Genomic DNA, 18,239 nt, shown 5'->3' on the forward strand with positions numbered 1-18,239 from the left:
ATCAAACGATATGGTGGGGGGGGAGAGACAATATCGCCAGATCTGTTAACCAACGATGGGGAGGTGGGCAGCAGGGTATCGCTAGCACCAGGAGAACCACCTAGGGATGGGGGGGGAGAAGGACGACATTATTGCCTTAACCAGGAACCAATGATGAGGTTAGGGGACATATTGCTACATTTGGGAACCAACGATGGGGAGGTGGGCAGCAGGGTATTGCTAGCACCAGGAGAACCACTAGGGAACCAACGATGGGGGGGAGGGGGGCATATCGCCAGATCCGGTACACCTACCTTGCCCCAGAAGAAGCACGTATGGTGCGATGCGTTTAGAACGGTTACAGGCTTATGATGATGATGGCTACTTGACCGTGTTCCTCCGCTGATTTTTATAATGAGTTCTTTTTGTACTTGAACTATATCTGCGTGTGCAATTATTAAAAGATAGAGTGCAATGTGTGGGGGTTTCCTTTGTGTGATATCTCGAGATGTTTAAACCCCGTGCCCCGCTCATATCATTTGGTGTATTTTTAGATTTCTCTATTCATGGTATTGAGCGGGGGTTCTTTGCAAAACTATTTGTTGGGTGACGTTACAAGAAGCCCGGTGACCCTTATTTGCTGCCGGGTCTGAGAACATTTAGTAGCTGACAAAAATAAGTGTGAATAATCAGATTATACTGAATTCTAATACTGTCCGCATGCTACACTATGGCTAGTTAGAACAAGCAACTCCGCTACATTTTCAGGATCGCTATTAAAACAAAACGTTAATCCTGACAGATCAAAGTAAAAAAACGGGTTCAGATAAGAACTAGTTACATATTTGTGATGCACCAATTACCAAATCACCTTTAGGTAAAAGATAACTGTTTTCTTGTGTTATTTTTATGAAGTGTTTATTATCAGATCCATACTAGATATATGAAGCTGCTACACTTAATGCTGCCAAGCACGTACTGATTTACAGAAATCTTTATTTCAGGGACCATTAAACATGGCGTGTCTCCCCACAGGTAGTACCGATTCTCTGTCTTGGGATATATTTTCACAGTTTACGAAAGCAAATGACAAATTCCTTCATTAAATTTAACAAGGCAATAGGATCGGTCTTTTAAAACGGTTGGGTTTACAAAGTTATGTTTAATTATTGTTTTCCACTGCACAAAAAGTGAAATGAATAAAAAAATAAAGAAGTGGCTGTATGTATTCTGGCTTCTTTACTAGATAACTACCTCCTAGGTATGATGTAAGTACACCGACAGCCGGAAAGGAACACGATATCCCAGGATACAATGTGCTCTCCATTCTCTCTCTGACATTAAGAAGTCTCAACTGGTAAAACAACGCTGCCCTTTAACTCAAAATTAGTCAAATGCTTATTTTTGGTGTTTTCTAACGGACACAAAAATAAGACATTACATGTGATCTTTTCATAAAAAAGTTCTTTTATTAAATTAAAGTTAGAGAGAGTTAACAAACCTAATTTATTACAAATAAACAAAAGGATTGCGAATTGAAGTTGATTTTACCGTCAAGTAACGAGACAGGAAATATTACAAAAAGGTCCCAAATGGGCATCACAAATTTTACAGGCGCCAGGTTTTCCCGTCTGCGAGGAACGATTGGGAGTATGCTGAAGTACTGATGAGCCAACGAGAAGTTCGCCAGCGAGTCAGACTCCATGTTTATCTTCACTGCGAGAGTGAACCTGGCACTTGTTCTCTCTTCACCTTGCTTTTTTATAAGTGACAGAATATCTGCAAACCGGTTATTACTAAGGAGAGACTGAAAGAAACCTGTTATGGATTCCACGTCCTTTGGAAATACACTAAAATGCAAAACTTTGGGGGCATTATATATATTTTTTTAGCCCGGTTTTACTTGTAGAAAGATTTGCAATGTGTTTAAAAACCCCAGCACAGACAAGTACTTTACCTGAAATAAAAGCTCATGGATTTTCATCAGGAACCAAAGCTGTGAGAAAATTGTTTTGACCATAAATTGAACGAAATGCTCGATTCCTAAGTTTCCTAACCTTAGTTGGACGGTAATGTGCTACGGCCGCGCCAGGACATGTGACGCATCGCGTTCTCTCCAAGAAACGACATTTCCCCTCATCCTCCTCACCCTGTCAGCAACATCCCGGGTGCATTTCTAATGGGATTTTCTTCAGGTGACCTATAGGTTTTGGTGGCCAAATGTTTTGTTTGTGCTCATTTTCCTGCTCTGCAGTGCCATACTCAGTATCTCCTTACCTTGTAGCAGAGATTACCCTCCTCCAGGCCATACTGTGTGCGACCTGCAAATCCTGCTGCTGGCAAAACATTCTCCGCTTCCAACTCTGAGTGTGTTTGCCGCCGGCACTCCTAAATCTGGGAATTTGGGACTCTCACCTGCATAATTTGTAACTGTAACTAGTCCAGTGATTCCCAACCAGGGCTGCTTGAGGCAGTCTCAGGGGTTTCTCCTACGGAAAACAGACCCCCCCCCACCTCCCTCGGGGGTGGGTTTTTTTTGGTATGTATTTTATAGGGTGGATTGAGTGAGAGCGGGGTAATTGACGGAAGGTAGGGGCGAGTGAGAGAAGAGAGGGGGGAGGGAGTGAGTGAGGAAAAGGGAGTAAGCGAGACGCAAGGGATAAATACATGCAAGGCGGGAGGGGGGAGAGTGAGTGAGACGGAGGGGAGAGGAATACATGGGTAGAGAGTGGGGAATAGAGGGGGCTCGTGAGGTGTGACATGTGACTGACCCCTGTCGAACCTAATATGTGTCAGCCAGATAGGGGGTCCCTGAGATTTTTCGAAATACTTCAAGGGTTCCTCCAAACAAAAAAGGTTGGGAATCACTGATCTAGTCAGTAACAATATAAGGATGTTGGATCCTTATTCATATTTAATTTTCTGCTCTTTGGCTATTAGCTCAACATCTGAATCGTATCTTTAAATGTGGGGGGGGGGAATGTTTCGCGTGGCAGGGAAGGCGTTTCGTGGTCGACTGCTATAAAACGGTTGCTGCTCCAGCAGATGTGGCCGCGTGGTCCTTCACCTCTATCAAGGGACACAGCAATGCAAAGCTTGTAGAGGCCTCACATCCGGTCCGAGCCTCGGCCAGAGAAGTCAGTCTGTAAAGGGACAATGTTATGATCGTAGGAGGCATGTTCAGAGCTCCCGGTGCTGGCGATCTTCAGCTGCGCGGCGGCGTGCGAGAGCTGGAAGGCAGCGTCGGGATGAGCGGTGTCGGGTAGGAGGGTGCACTCTCTATCCAGCATATCGGACACGCCCTTCAACAGGTCCAGGAAGCCGAAGGACAGGGCTGCCTTGCGCAGGCGGTTTAACTCCTGCGGGGGGTTGGAAAAATGAACTCTTAGGATCAGAGAATAGGAGATGGGTCAGTTTGTGACCGAGGGAGGGAGGGTCAGTGCGTGAACGAGGGAGGGTCAGTGCGTGACCGAGGTATGGGAGGGAGGGTCAGTGCGTGACCCAGGGAGGGAGGGTCAGTGCGTGACCGAGGGAGGGAGGGTCAGTGCGTGACCGAGGGAGGGAGGGTCAGTGCGTGACCGAGGGAGGGAGGGTCAGTGCGTGACCGAGGGAGGGAGGGTCAGTGCGTGACCGAGGGAGGGAGGGAGGGTCAGTGCGTGACCGAGGGAGGGAGGGAGGGTCAGTGCGTGACCGAGGGAGGGAGGGTGGGTCAGTGCGTGACCGAGGGAGGGAGGGTGGGTCAGTGCGTGACCGAGGGAGGGAGGGTGGGTCAGTGCGTGACCGAGGGAGGGAGGGTGGGTCAGTGCGTGACCGAGGGAGGGAGGGTGGGTCAGTGCGTGACCGAGGGAGGGAGGGTGGGTCAGTGCGTGACCGAGGGAGGGAGGGTGGGTCAGTGCGTGACCGAGGGAGGGTGGGTCAGTGCGTGATCGAGGGAGGGAGGGTGGGTCAGTGCGTGACCGAGGGAGGGAGGGTCAGTGCGTGACCGAGGGAGGGAGGGTCAGTGCGTGACCGAGGGAGGGAGGGTCAGTGCGTGACCGAGGGAGGGAGGGTCAGTGCGTGACCGAGGGAGGGAGGGTCAGTGCGTGACCGAGGGGGGAGGGTCAGTGCGGGACCGAGGGGGGAGGGTCAGTGCGAGACCGAGGGAGGGTCAGTGCGTGACCGAGGGAGGGAGGGTCAGTGCGTGACCGTCAGTGCGTGACCGAGGGTGGGTCAGTGCGTGACCGAGGGAGGGAGGGTCAGTGCGTGACCGAGGGAGGGAGGGTCAGTGCATGACCGAGGGAGGGTGGGTCAGTGCATGACCGAGGGAGGGAGGCTCAGTGCGTGACCGAGGGAGGGAGGGAGGGTCAGTGCGTGACCGAGGGAGGGAGGGTCAGTGCGTGACCGAGGGAGGGTGGGTCAGTGCGTGACCGAGGGAGGGTGGGTCAGTGCGTGACCGAGGGGGGAGGGTCAGTGCGTGACCGAGGGAGGGGAGGGAGGGTCAGTGCGTGACCGAGGGAGGGGAGGGAGGGTCAGTCAAATCCAGCCACTCAGGAATCGCAACTCTGCTAACCAATCTCACACAAACTCAAACACAGCACAGCCACGGAAGAACGCATTAAAAAGGGACCGTTCCACACAAAACAAACACACGTCTTTAAACAACTTAGGCCCTGATCCACAAACAGCGCTAAGCTTTATCACGCTATACTCCCGTTTATATATGCATTGGAGCCGAGATGGATTTAAGCTTAGGACCCTTTTGTGGGGTATTTGGCTTCTTGGTAAAGGTTTAATCACACTTCAAATTTAAATTTTGCTTGTGTGTCTTATAAATGGTTTCGTGTTTCTGTGCATACGCGCGAGCGCGCACACACACACACACACACGACAAGTGCGAGTTTTTGGTTCTGTATTTATACACACTGAATGTAGCCTCAGATGGGAGCTCGAGTCCTTATCATATTTTGGATAAGTCCGGGCGTCTCATACCTTTAGAATAGATCTAAACAAAGATCCCTCTCGAAAGAAGATCCTCTTTTTAGATCCGGTGTGTGTGTGTGTTGCGATTGATGAAGGAAACATTCACGGATTAACCCCTTCTCTGCTGATAGCTCCACACAAACACCCAAACTAACACCCCTCACTTTGTAGAAGGTCTGCGTTTTCTCTGGGAGTTTCCTGGCGTTCCTCAGGATCTTCTGCACATCCGTCTGCAGAGAGAGAGTTTACACAATAGATAGATTGCAGTCTCGGGAAACGGCACTCACATTTACTCATTTCGCGGCTGCAGTTTTTGTTCTGCGGTTGTTAACCTCTTTGTTGCCGGAGCGGCCGGCAGCGCAGCACGGAACACTAAAAGGCCGCGTCCATGGTTAACGCGACTGCGTGAGTGGCGCGATCAAAATGCCGTAAGGCATTGATCGTGGCCACAGACCGCGTGAAGAATCACAGACATTTGATTTTGCCGTGCGACGGTCGGGTCACGTGGGCGTGTCAGCCAATGAGGGCGAACCCCTCACGTGACGTCACGCCTCCCGGCACGCCCCTATTGCACAATCCAACAGGCCATCTAAACGCTCTAGCAACAGGCGAGCGTGACACCACGAGCTCGGGGGCACCATGGATGCAGCCCAATGGCTGCACATGGCAATGGGGCCTGAATAGGTTAGGGAGAGGGGAGGACAAGGGAGAGGGGAGGACGAGGGAGAGGGGAGGGAGAGGGGAGGACGAGGGAGAGGGGAGGACGAGGGAGAGTGGAGGGAGAGGGGAGGACGAGGGAGAGGGGTGGACGAGGGAGAGGGGAGGACGAGGGAGAGGGGAGGGAGAGGAGAGGGAGAGGGGAGGACGAGGGAGAGTGGAGGGAGACGGGAGGATGAGGGAAAGGGGAGGACGAGGGAGAGGACGAGGGAGAGGACGAGGGAGAGGGGAGGACGAGGGAGAGGGGAGGACGAGGGGAGGACGAGGAGAGGGGAGGGAGAGGGGAGGGAGAGGGGAGAGAGAGGGGAGGGAGAGGGGAGAGAGAGGGGAGGACGAGGGGAGGACAAGGGAGAGGGGAGAACGAGGGAGAGGGGAGGACGAGGGAGAGGGGAGGACGAGGGAGAGGGGAGGACGAGGGAGACGGGAGGACGAGGGAGACGGGAGGACGAGGGAGAGGGGAGGACGAGGGAGAGGGGAGGACGAGGGGGCGGAAGCTCTTGCTACAGTCTAATATATAGTGGAAATGGTGCTAGGAGGAGCGGAGAATACAGATTCGGCGAGAGAAGAGCTGCTTTAGTGGCGCACTCATATCGACAAAGAGGTGAAATGACGGAGTAATAAAACGTAACTTTTATTAGAATTCAGAACGTAAGAGAAATCCGACAAGCAATGACGCGCAGACAACGGAAAAAAACTAAAATGAATAAAAGTAAATGAATCTCAAGAGAACCCGGTTACACCGAGCAAGATATCCGCTCAGATAAGGGGAGCGCCCAGGTGCAAATAAGGGTCTGACGGTCTGGATTCTGTGGGGTATTTTATTCATTTTTGTGTTGTCTACACCAGAGGTGCGCAAACTTTCTGCGTTGCGCCCCCCTGCCTGCTCAGCCCTAGTGCTCGCATCCCCCTTACCCAGGAACTGGCGTCAAATGGCGAGCGTTGCCATGGTGACATCGCCCGAAGCTAAGGTAAGTTACAGAGGCCTCGAGCGCTCCCCGGCATTTAATTTAAATGCTTTGGGGAAGAGCGCGGGGCCCCTGTAACCGCCGCGCCCCCTTAGCCTGCACGTCATTGCTTGTCTGATATCTCTATCGTTAGGGAACTTAATAAAAGGTTGAGTTTTAATTACGCCGTCATTTCACCTAGTTGCCGATCTGAGTGCTGCCCTGAATCAGCGCTTCCCACGCCGTGCTGCGCTGAAGCAGCGCTTCCTACGCTGTGCTGCGCTGAAGCAGTGCTTTCCATGCCGTGCTGCGCTGAAGCAGCGCTTCCCACGCCGTGCTGCGCTGAAGCAGCGCTTCTTACGCCGCGATGCCCTGAAGCAACGCTCATCTTGCCGTGTTGCCCTGAAGCAGCGCTTCCCACGCCGTGTTGCGCTGAAGCAGCGCTTCTCATGCCGTGTTGCGCTGAAGCAGCGCTTCCCATGCCTTGGCAACTTTGTTGTCTAATCCGAATAGGTTAATATGAAAAGTTGATCATGCAAAAACATGACTAACGTTTGCCGTTTTCCCGGCTGTACGTTTGCCGGTTTCCCGGCTGTACGTTTGCCGTTTTCCCGGCTGTACGTTTGCCGTTTTCCCGGCTGTACGTTTGCCGTTTTCACGGCTGTACGTTTGCCGTTTTCCCGGCTGTACGTTTGTCGGTTTCCCGGCTGTACAAAGTTGCCGGTTCCACATTGTGTTAGAAAAGGGGCCATCCCAAAAATGCTATTGCGGGGATTATATATTTCTATTTTGTTGCCTTTTGATGAAACATTTGTAACCTCTACGTGGCGACCGTTAGCTCAATATAAACACCGGCGAGATCTCCGTGCGAGTTTTACATTCTGAGGGATTTACGGCTGGTTTGCTGCAGACAGCCGGTAAAACGATAAAACGCGGCGCGGGAGGGATTTCCGTTCTTGTGCTTTCCAGATTGCGCCTTTGTACGTGAAACAAAGTTACTGAACATCCATGAACAGAAGAGAAGCAGAACCCAGGCTTTCGCCAAATAAGCCCCCCGGGGGTCTCGGTTACCTGCAGCCCGCTGGGTTTAATCCACACGGTCACATTCTGGGCATAACTTCTCTTCGTCTTGGGCTGCAGGGGGAACGGGCTTTTATTGTCCTCTTCCCCGTACGGATTCTCCTTGGCGTCTTTGGGGGGGGAAAAGAAACAAAACATATTTTTTCCCCCTATTCATAAAAGCGCGTTTCCAGCACCTCCGACGCATTCTCACTGTCTGCGCCGTTTGACATGCGGGGACATTATTAAAGCCGCAATAACCTCCGCTATTTAACATAAGCAGCATCACCAGAAGTAAAACCCCAGATCCAGATGTGACGCTACAGAGTGGTAAAGAGTACCACTACTTTTTCATTTGGAAAACCTAAACGTCCACATTTTTATGGATAAACTGAGCTATTTTAAAAGTGCTGCCTTCAATATTCCATCAACTTATCTTTAATATTGATTTAAAAAGAAATAAAGTCCACCCGCTCTGCCCCTACCGAGCTGAACATCGAAGCCAGTGATCCCAAGTCCGGGTGTCACGGCCCGTGGTCATTTGGGACACAAGAATTTAGTGAATCAAAAAAGAAAGAAATCGAAAATAAAATGTGATTTTTATAGCAGCAATCCCCCTCCCCCGAGGTCTCTCCACCCTCCCCCCAGGTCTCTCCACCCTCCCCCGAAGTCTCTCCACCCTCCCCCCAGGTCTCTCCACCCTCCCCCCAGGTCTCTCCCCCTCCCCCGAGGTCTCTCCCCCTCCCCCGAGGTCTCTCCCCCCTCCCCCGAGGTCTCTCCCCCCTCCCCCGAGGTCTCTCCCCCCTCCCCCGAGGTCTCTCCCCCCTCCCCCAAAATGATTTTTTTAAAGCTGTGCCACGGGATGAATTGATGCCGTCCTATTTGCGTTCATCAGACGTTAGCTTGGGGTGTCACTTTGCAAAGAAGGTGGAGAACCATAGTCCTAAGCCAAGGGGGCTCAACTCCAGACCCCAAATCTCCCCAACAGGTCAGGTTTTCAGGCTATACCTGCTTCGCACAAGTGACTCAATCAGAGGCTCAGTCTTCGACTTCGAAGACTGAGCCTCTGATTGAGCCACCTGTGCTGAAGCTGGGATATCCTGAAAACCTGACCTGTTTGGGGAGACTTGGGGACTGGAGTTGAGCCCCCCTGATATAAGCCCCCCCCTGCGATGATACACAGGATCACTACATTCTATGGCACGTCATACATTGGGTCAGCCCAGTAAACGATCCTAGCTGCGCCCCTCCCCCCCCCCAGAAAGAGAGCGCCGAACCCCCAACCTGATATGGGTCCCAGTTGAAGCGTCTTTCCCAGCCACGGCATGGGCTCGAGCCCGGGTTCAAACAGAGACATCATCAGGTTGGACTTCTTCTTGCTGTCTGCCTGGGAGTATAGCATGCCGTGCCAGTCAGAGCTAGAGACGGAGAGACACGGCCCAGGGGTATGTATCCAGAGGTAACAGGTGTAACATTCCCAAGCGCCCCACAGAGGGGCAGCCGTAACCAAACATCCCAAATACATTCATTGCATCAAAGAGCTTACAGGAATTAACCCACTGGCTGCCAGCCGGGCCATGCACCCTTACCCCAGCTGCACAACGGCGACCATCCCTTCCACCTTCAGGCTGCCGTGAAGCAGGACGCAGAAATTGGGGATTTTGCCTGTGATCTGATTGGCTGAATTTTCGTCCTCGATGTCATCAGTGAGACCGGTCCCAACGTCATCCCCCTCTGCAGTAGGCAGGGGAGCAGGTTATACCCTTGGAGACATTTCTTATACTGGTGGCACACTCTCTCCGCAGTATAACACATGCTTGCTTACCTCTGTTCAGCGCGATGGGTAAAACCAGGTGGCGAGACAGGACAGCCGGGCTGGAAATATCCGCAATGTCAATAAACCCCACGATTTCCAGCTCTGGGGGGGAGAAGACGACAGATATATACACACACAGTATATATATTTTGGAAAGTTGTGTGTCTGTTCGCTATGCATTGAGACACCTCTTAAAATGCAGTAACCACATTTTGCACGGTGGTTCCTGAGATCAAGCAAACACGCATTAGAGGCGCACCATCAAACACTTCATGAACTCAGAGGCAATGAAACTATGCTGGGTGGAGCTGTTGTTGTTTTAGCCGGGGATTTCACATTAAATATTCCGTGATAAAGCACTTTGTCGTGCGAAACGCGTAGGAGGCTTCACACCTCCTTTTGGCAATGTTTAATAGACAATACATTTTCATATTTTTATACCACCTGGCTCGCTAGACAGTGTGCTGCTTTTTGCCTTTTTTGTTGTAGATTGTACGGGAGGCAGGAAGGCCGGACAGCAGGAGGTTACAGTAACAGAGACGGGAGAGAATGAGGGCCTGAGTCAGAGTTTTAGCAGTCGAGTAACAGAGGAAAGGGCGTATCTTTGTGATATTGCGGAGGAAAAAGCAACATGTTTTAGATACATCTTGAATGTGAGAGAGGAGTCGAGTGTGACCCCGAGGCATTGTGCTTGCGCTACTGGGTGTATGACTAAACTTCCAGTAATGTGGAAGGAGGTAGTAGGGCCATGTTTGGGAGGAAGTATGAGGAGCTCTGTTTTTGCCAAGTGTGAGTCGGCAGAGGGCCATCCAGGATGATATCGCAGAGAGACATTCAGAAACTTTGGTCTATATAGCAGGTGTAAGGTCAGGGGTCGAAAAGTAAATCTGTGTGTCGTCAGCATAGAGGTGATATTTGAACCCAAGAGATGTGATTAGGTCATCTAGAGATGTGAGATCAAGAGATGTGATTAGGTCATCTAGGCAGGAGAGACGCTGAAAGTATGATGGGAGAGGTAAGAGGAGATCCAGGATAGAGCTTTGTTACGAATACCAAGAGTATGGAGAATGTGAAGGAGAAGAGGATGGTCCACGGTGTCAAATGCTGCAGAGAGGTCGAGTAATATGAGCAGAGTGTAATGACCTCTGTTTTTGGCAACATGGAGGTCATTAGTTATTTTAGTGAGGGCTGTTTCAGTCGAGTGAGCAGTGCGGAAGCCAGATTGTAGAGCAGGACTGCACAAGTCCAGTCCCTGAGGGCCGCAAAAAGGCCAGGTTTTCAGGATATCCCTACTTCAGCACAGCTGGCTCAATTAGTGGCTCAGTCATACTGAGCCACTAATTGAGCCAGCGGTGCTGAAGTAGGGATATCCTGAAAACCTGGCCTGTTTGCGGCCCTCAGGGACTGGACATGTGCAGGCCTGTTGTAGAGGGTCTAGGAGAAAATAGGTGTTGCGAAAGTGGAGCAAGCGAGAGAATACAATACTTTCAAGGAGTTTAGAGGCAAAAGGCAGGTCGGTAGTTAGAAAGACAGGTAGGGTCAAGCTTGCTGTTTTTGAGTAATGGTATAAATGTTGCATGTTTGAAGGAGGATGGAAAGGTCCCAGAGTAGAGGGAGGAGTAAAAAATGTGTGCGAGCGTAGGGATTATAGTAGGAGCAAGAGGTTTTAGGAGATGAGAGGGAATGGGGTCAAGAGGGCAGATGGTAGAGGGAGAAGAGGAGATCAGCAGTGATATATCCATCTCTGTGACAGCTTAAAAAGAGTCAAGGAAGGCAGGAGGAGAGTTAGGAAGCGGTGTAGGATGGGAGGAGGAAACAGAGGAGGTGTCCTGACGTATGGATTCCACCTTACTGTATCTTATCATCCTATGCCCCAACACACACACACTCCCCCCCCCAATATGTAGAATGGGATCTTATTTAATATGCAGTGACATGTGCATGTTGAAACGGGGCTCATATCTTTCCCAGCACGGGGATGACAATGTCACAGCATACTGAATAAAAGCCGATACACTGCTTTGAAGTCAGTGGCACGAGTCTTCCCAAACCCGTCATGCGGCGGCCTCCCAGATACGGCGGGTTACCTGAGTTAATGGCTTTGGGGACGGGTTCTGTCTCCCAGATCCGGCGGGTTACCGGAGTTAATGGCTTTGGGGACGGGTTCTGCCTCCCAGATACGGCGGGTTACCTGAGTTAATGGCTTTGGGGACGGGTTCTGCCTCCCAGATACGGCGGGTTACCTGAGTTAATGGCTTTGGGGACGGGTTCTGCCTCCCAGATCCGGCGGGTTACCGGAGTTAATGGCTTTGGGGACGGGTTCTGCCTCCCAGATCCGGCAGGTTACCGGAGTTAATGGCTTTGGGGACGGGTTCTGTCTCCCAGATCCGGCAGGTTACCGGAGTTAATGGCTTTGGGGACGGGTTCTGTCTCCCAGATCCGGCGGGTTACCGGAGTTAATGGCTTTGGGGACGGGTTCTGTCTCCCAGATCCGGCAGGTTACCGGAGTTAAGGGCTTTGGGGACGGGTTCTGCCTCCCAGATCCGGCAGGTTACCTGAGTTAATGGCTTTGGGGACGGGTTCTGTCTCCCAGATCCGGCAGGTTACCTGAGTTAATGGCTTTGGGGACGGGTTCTGTCTCACAGATCCGTCAGGTTACCTGAGTTAATGGCTTTGGAGACGGGTTCTGCCTCCCAGATCCGGCGTGTTACCGGAGTTAATGGCTTTGGGGACGGGTTCTGCCTCCCAGATCCGGCGTGTTACCTGAGTTAATGGCTTTGGGGACGGGTTCTGTCTCCCAGATCCGGCAGGTTACCGGAGTTAATGGCTTTGGGGACGGGTTCTGTCTCCCAGATCCGGCGGGTTACCGGAGTTAATGGCTTTGGGGACGGGTTCTGCCTCCCAGATCCGGCGTGTTACCTGAGTTAATGGCTTTGGGGATGGGTTCTGTCTCCCAGATCCGGCAGGTTACCTGAGTTAATGGCTTTGGGGACGGGTTCTGCCTCCCAGATCCGGCGTGTTACCTGAGTTAATGGCTTTGGGGACGGGTTCTGTCTCCCAGATCCGGCAGGTTACCGGAGTTAATGGCTTTGGGGACGGGTTCTGTCTCCCAGATCCGGCGGGTTACCGGAGTTAATGGCTTTGGGGACGGGTTCTGTCTCCCAGATCCGGCGGGTTACCGGAGTTAATGGCTTTGGGGACGGGTTCTGCCTCCTAGATCCGGCGGGTTACCTGAGTTAATGGCTTTGGGGACGGGTTCTGTCTCCCAGATCCGGCGGGTTACCTGAGTTAATGGCTTTGGGGACGGGTTCTGCCTCACAGATCCGGCGGGTTACCTGAGTTAATGGCTTTGGGGACGGGTTCTATCTCTTCGTCTATGACGACGGACTCCGGCCTGGGAAACACTTGCACATCTGACGCGAGGTTCCCGCACTTGAGCACGGCGTGGAACGGCGTGTACGCCACATCGATCAGCTTGCTGAAAGGCAGCGACACGTCAATTATCAAACCGCGGACACTTATTGTGATCAGTGGGGGAAAGCACTTAGAAAATGGGCACTGAAGTCACAGCAATAACGAGTGTTTTCTATTAAATAAATGGCACAACCGTTAGCGCTTTCCAGAGCCGAACCCCATTCATTTCAGCTCCGGGAACCCCGTTTCTGAAAATACTTACCTCCGTAGTAGCTGCCGCTCCACTACAAGGGTTCACATTATGGCGGCATTTCAAAGCTGCTGTGCGGGCCAGTAGCAAACTGTGATGTCATCGGTGCGGCTTCCGATTGGCCCACGTGACGCGGGAGCTTTAAACTTTAAAGCCCAGCCAGCTCAGCCAGAGCGGCTATCGGCACCCACTTCAGAGGTAAGCATCTCATGAAGCAAGGGGTCCCCGGAGCTTAAATGAAAGGGGTTCAGCTCCGGAGACCCCCTGCTTCAATCCTTGGATTTCTCCTTTAAATGGCAAGTTACAGATTCAGCCGCTTAGCGAATGGATACTTTCACTTTGTGTTTATGTTAAAATTCTAAACAAATGATTGTGAATTGGCAATCCCTCCATGGTAAATCCTCACCGTTCACTGATCGCCGCGGTAATAACACCGACAGATCACTGCCCAGGCCACGTCTTACACACATTCCACGGGCAGCGACATTCAGCGGTACTACCGCACCAGTGGTTGAACATGCTTAAATCCTCCCAGTTTTCATGGGATTGGTGTCTGACCGGCGCAAACCTTCTCACCCAAACATGGACTGGACGTTCTTCAGACACAGCGGCCCGTCAATAGTGAAGATCTGACCCTCGCCGTTGTTCAAATCGATCAGTCGTTCAAGGCAGTCCAGGGAATCCGAGCTCTGCAGCTGCAAACACGAGAGACGGATCCTAAGCGCTTGGACAGCATGAGCTAACACGGTCACACCTGCAGTAACCAGGTTTCACCTCCCCCCCCCCCTCTCTCTGCATGGGTTGCTCTATCCTGCTCCATTAAACAAACAGGCTTTGTAAGGACATACAGAGCGGGCATCCCCGTTGTCTGAACACTACACATTTACATGACAGGATGGGGACTTTTGAAGCTGGAGACCAAGCAATTTCCTACATCTGTGTTTTTTTTTTTTTTTTTATATAAATCAGTTCTGTATTATGACAAAACACTATTTAAAAAAAAAAAAAAAAAAACCAACAACTCTGAATTAAATTTTTTATGTATTATAATGTAACAAGCATTTTTGGTTTCTACAGCAACCATTTACAAAGTCACATCCCCTTCCTCTTCTGAAACAGGCTCTGGCACACACCTTTTTGAGCCCTGCCCCCTCTCTAGCAGTGCACCAATTGTATTTAGTAACTGCCTGGTCACATGACCTTCCCCACAGAACTCTGCATCTTTGGTCCTCTTCTGCTGCACTGGCAGACATTTAGTGAAATCTCGAGCCGAATCTTCCGCGATCAATCACAGGAGAACGGATCGATCGGCAACTTAGCTAATTACTTATCACTGTGTGGATTGTATTGATGCGCAGATTAAAAGGGAAAAATACAATCAAATAAAAAAAAAACGGCAGCTTGGACGGCTGCTTTACCAACCCCCGATAACGCTCACAGGGCTGGCGCGGCCTCTTACCTCCTCCAGGTTCGCCATGCACATGATGTACAGCTTGGAGGGGAACGCGAAGGGCAGAGGGAACCTGTTGCTATCGCTGCGTTGGCTTAGGGTGGCCAGAGAGTGGTGTAGGGACCCCCTCCCGATGCCCAGGCACCCGTCAGTAACCAGCACTACCTGAACCAGAAAAGATTTGGGGTGTCAGCAGGAGCTGGGAACACTGAGCGGTTAACACATTCACTGCCAAACTAGCAGAACATGTACGATAGCATCCTGCTTGAAACAATCACGCCGATGTGTCTTTGTCCTTTTAAGAAGATTTATTACATTAGCTGCAGAATTTGTTGCTCAGAAATTCACAGCAAATAACGACAACATTACCCAACCAGTTTGCCCATTATACCAAGCCATGCTTGTTCCCCCCCACTTAGGGCACCCTCGTTCCTATCCCAATCATTCTTACATTCCTTTTCCGTACTGACTTCTACCACTATGGGCTACTCCATGCACCAACTACTCTTTCAGTTAGGTACATCTTCTCCATCCACTTTCAGTGCATGAGCTCCTATTCTTGCTCCCATCCTCTAATTCAGGGGCGGCCAACTTCAGTCCTCAAGCCGCCCCCCACCCCTCCCTCCCAACAGGTCAGGTTTTCAGGATATCCCAGCTTCAGTACAAGATGCTCAATCAGTCCCTGCTTCAGTACAGGTGGCTAAAGCGAAGACTGTGCTGAAGCCGAGATATCCTGAAAACCTGACCTGTTGGGGGGGGCTCGAGGACTGTGCTGATCAACCCTGACCTACGTTAATGATACGTCATACAGTATATTGGAAACTTTCTGTCATATACAACGTCTCCTCCTTTGTTTCCGTTGTAACATCCCGGAGGTATCTGCAGTGCTTGGTCACCGGCAATGAAACAGCATGAGATCTCTAACCCCAGTCACAAAAACATCAGGGACCGCAAGGCTGACGCTCACTCCCTAGGTTCTGCTGGCTCTGTGTGTGACCCCCCCACTTGCCCCCGTTACCTGGCAGGGGATCGCCGCGCCCCACTCCTGCTGCACCACGTTGCACACGCCTTGCAGAGCGGACTCCAGGCAGGTCTTATCATAGTCATCCATGTTGCTTAATGCTTCCTGAAAGAGCGGCAAAGAGAGTTCATCGCATCCATGGGACACAAATAGTTTTAGAGATGAGAGAGATAGAGAGAGGGTGAGTCACTGCTTCAGCACAGGTGGCTCAATCAATCCCTGCTTCAGCACAGGTAGCTCAAAGCTCTACAAATGAGCCCCTATTTGAGCCACCTGTGCTGAAGCTGGGATATCTTGATACCCTGAGCTTTTTTTGGGGGGGGGGGGGGGGATATTTGCAAGCTCAGACTTGGTGTTTTAATCCCCAAACAAAAAACAAACATAGAAAAATGACAGCAGTTAAATCACTAAAACGTCTTCTACACCTTGATACAATGAGGCACATTCCAATTCAACCACTAGCTGCATTAATGCAGATCCCTTAATACACGGATCCCAGACTGCTCACACACATTGTGTACTGGTTACTATGACTTTCCTGCACCTGAAGTGTGTTGTAATCTCTGGTGAAAGGAACCATCAACTCCCACAGGGAAGAAAACACCACCAGGGCAGTGAATTCCAGCTTGTAGTTGGTAGCCATATGTTCAAAGAGCATGGTGAGGCCGTGAGCCGCCAGGTGTTTGCGCTGATGTTCCTCCAATCCCTCCACCGACACGGGCCGCGTCATGGAGAGAGACACGTCCATCACCACCACTGTTGGCATGGTGACTGATCGGGCAGTGGGGCACGATGAGCAGGAAACCTACAACAAGCAAACATATCAGACATACATAGCCAATATACACATAGGGACACTTACCTTTCACCCTCCTAATACACATCAGGAACACCTACCTCTCACCCCTCCTATTACACAGACATCAGGAACACCTACCTCTCATCAGCTAATAATACACAGACATCGGGAACATGTACCTCATCTAATAATACACAGACATCAGGGAAATGCACCTCTCATAATACACAGACATCAGGGACACATACCTCTCAAATCCTCCTAATACACAGACATCGGGAACACATACCGCTCACCCACTCCTTTTACACAGACACCAGGGACACATACCTCCCACCCCCTCCTAATACACCGACATCAGGGACACATACCTCCCACCCCCTCCTAATACACAGGCATCAGGGACACGTACCTCTCAGCGTAATTGACAGATTTAATTTACAGACATGCATTTCAACAAAGACATCCCGGCACTGGACACACAGTAACGACACACACACACACACACACACACACACACACACACACACACACACACACACACACACACACACACACACACACACACACACACACACACACACACACACACACACACACACACACACACACACACACACACACACACACACGTTACCCGGAGACTTTTCCGAGCTCCCCGCGGCTGCGCACCGCTCAAGCTTCCCCCGGAAACATGGGCCAGACACATGCGTTCCGCCTGCGCTGCCTGTCACCCTCACACCAGGGCTTGTGTCACCAGAGCCTGTCACCCTCACACCAGGGCTTCTCATCAGAGCCTGTCACCCTCACGCCAGGGCCTGTCACCCTCACACCAGGGCTTGTGTCACCAAAGCCTGTCACCCTCACACCAGGGCTTGTCACCAGAGCCTGTCACCCTCACACCAGGGCTTGTCACCAGAGCCTGTCACCCTCACACCAGGGCTTGTCACCAGAGCCTGTCACCCTCACACCAGGGCTTGTCACCAGAGCCTGTCACCCTCACACCAGGGCTTGTCACCAGAGCCTGTCGCCCTCACGCCAGGGTTTGTCACCAGAGCCTGTCGCCCTCACGCCAGGGCTTATGTCACCAGAGCCTGTCACCCTCACACCAGGGCTTGTGTCACCAGAGCCTGTCACCCGTCACCCTCACACCAGGGCTTGTCACCAGAGCCTGTCACCCTCACACCAGAGCCTGTCACACCTGTTCTGTCCCCTGAATTCAGTGATAGCAGAATGACCCCTGTGACATACTCACAAGTCCCATTGGGGTGACACAGCTTGGTCATTATCTGTGTCTGGCTGGAGGGTGGCACTGTGCTGGCATTTCTCCTGTGGTTACAGCTCTGCCACCTTATAGAGAGGTGACTGAGTGACCCACCTGTCCCTCCTTCCTTTACTTGTATGTCAGAGCTCAGCAGTGGCATCCCGGTCATTCCTGCTCTCACTGCCAGTCTCAGACCTGTCACTTATTTAGGTTCAGTCTTTCTGATTTGTATCATAACTCTCATAGACTTACATGGAGTCTCGCTGATAAAAAAACAGAATGTTTCCATTAAAGTGCCATCTTGTGGTCTGGAGACCCCAAAACTCACACGTTTACACCCTTGGAGGTTGACCTCTAAATATAACACAGTTGTCATTCCTTAGTCACTGCCTGTCTACTGAAGGCTGTTGTCACTAATAGTCTCAGTCTGTCCCTCGGAGTGGAGGCCTGCACTGTCCCCCTGTGTCCCTTAGCCCCAGATGTGTCCTGTCAGTGTATTCTGTGGAATATTTTAATATATAAAATATAATTTAATATATTTAATTCAATTATAATTTATTTAATAAT

At 51.2% G+C, this 18,239-nt stretch overlaps 1 protein-coding gene across 4 annotated transcripts; it reads right to left on the reverse strand.

The window, feature by feature from the left end:
- Positions 1 to 883: 883 nt before the first annotated feature.
- INTS14 (integrator complex subunit 14) lies at positions 884 to 17,802 on the reverse strand. Of its 4 annotated transcripts, none has more exons than XM_075575343.1 (12): positions 17,664 to 17,802; positions 16,154 to 16,414; positions 15,607 to 15,714; positions 14,598 to 14,753; positions 13,715 to 13,833; positions 12,810 to 12,952; positions 9,484 to 9,576; positions 9,248 to 9,392; positions 8,943 to 9,076; positions 7,671 to 7,789; positions 5,103 to 5,168; positions 884 to 3,338 (listed from the first exon to the last, which is right to left on the reverse strand). In XM_075575343.1, exons 1-12 carry the CDS (start codon positions 17,670 to 17,672, stop codon positions 3,087 to 3,089), a joined length of 1,605 nt encoding a protein of 534 aa, XP_075431458.1. In that variant the 5' UTR covers positions 17,673 to 17,802; the 3' UTR covers positions 884 to 3,086. The 4 variants fall into 4 exon arrangements, with proteins under 4 accessions (XP_075431458.1, XP_075431457.1, XP_075431459.1 ...); XM_075575342.1 differs by lacking the exon at positions 17,664 to 17,802 and adding an exon at positions 17,046 to 17,106; XM_075575344.1 differs by lacking the exon at positions 17,664 to 17,802 and adding an exon at positions 16,821 to 16,926.
- Between the last annotated feature and the right edge of the window lie 437 nt (positions 17,803 to 18,239).

Source organism: Ascaphus truei, chromosome 18, assembly GCF_040206685.1.
Source record: "Ascaphus truei isolate aAscTru1 chromosome 18, aAscTru1.hap1, whole genome shotgun sequence".
NCBI lineage: Eukaryota > Metazoa > Chordata > Amphibia > Anura > Ascaphidae > Ascaphus > Ascaphus truei.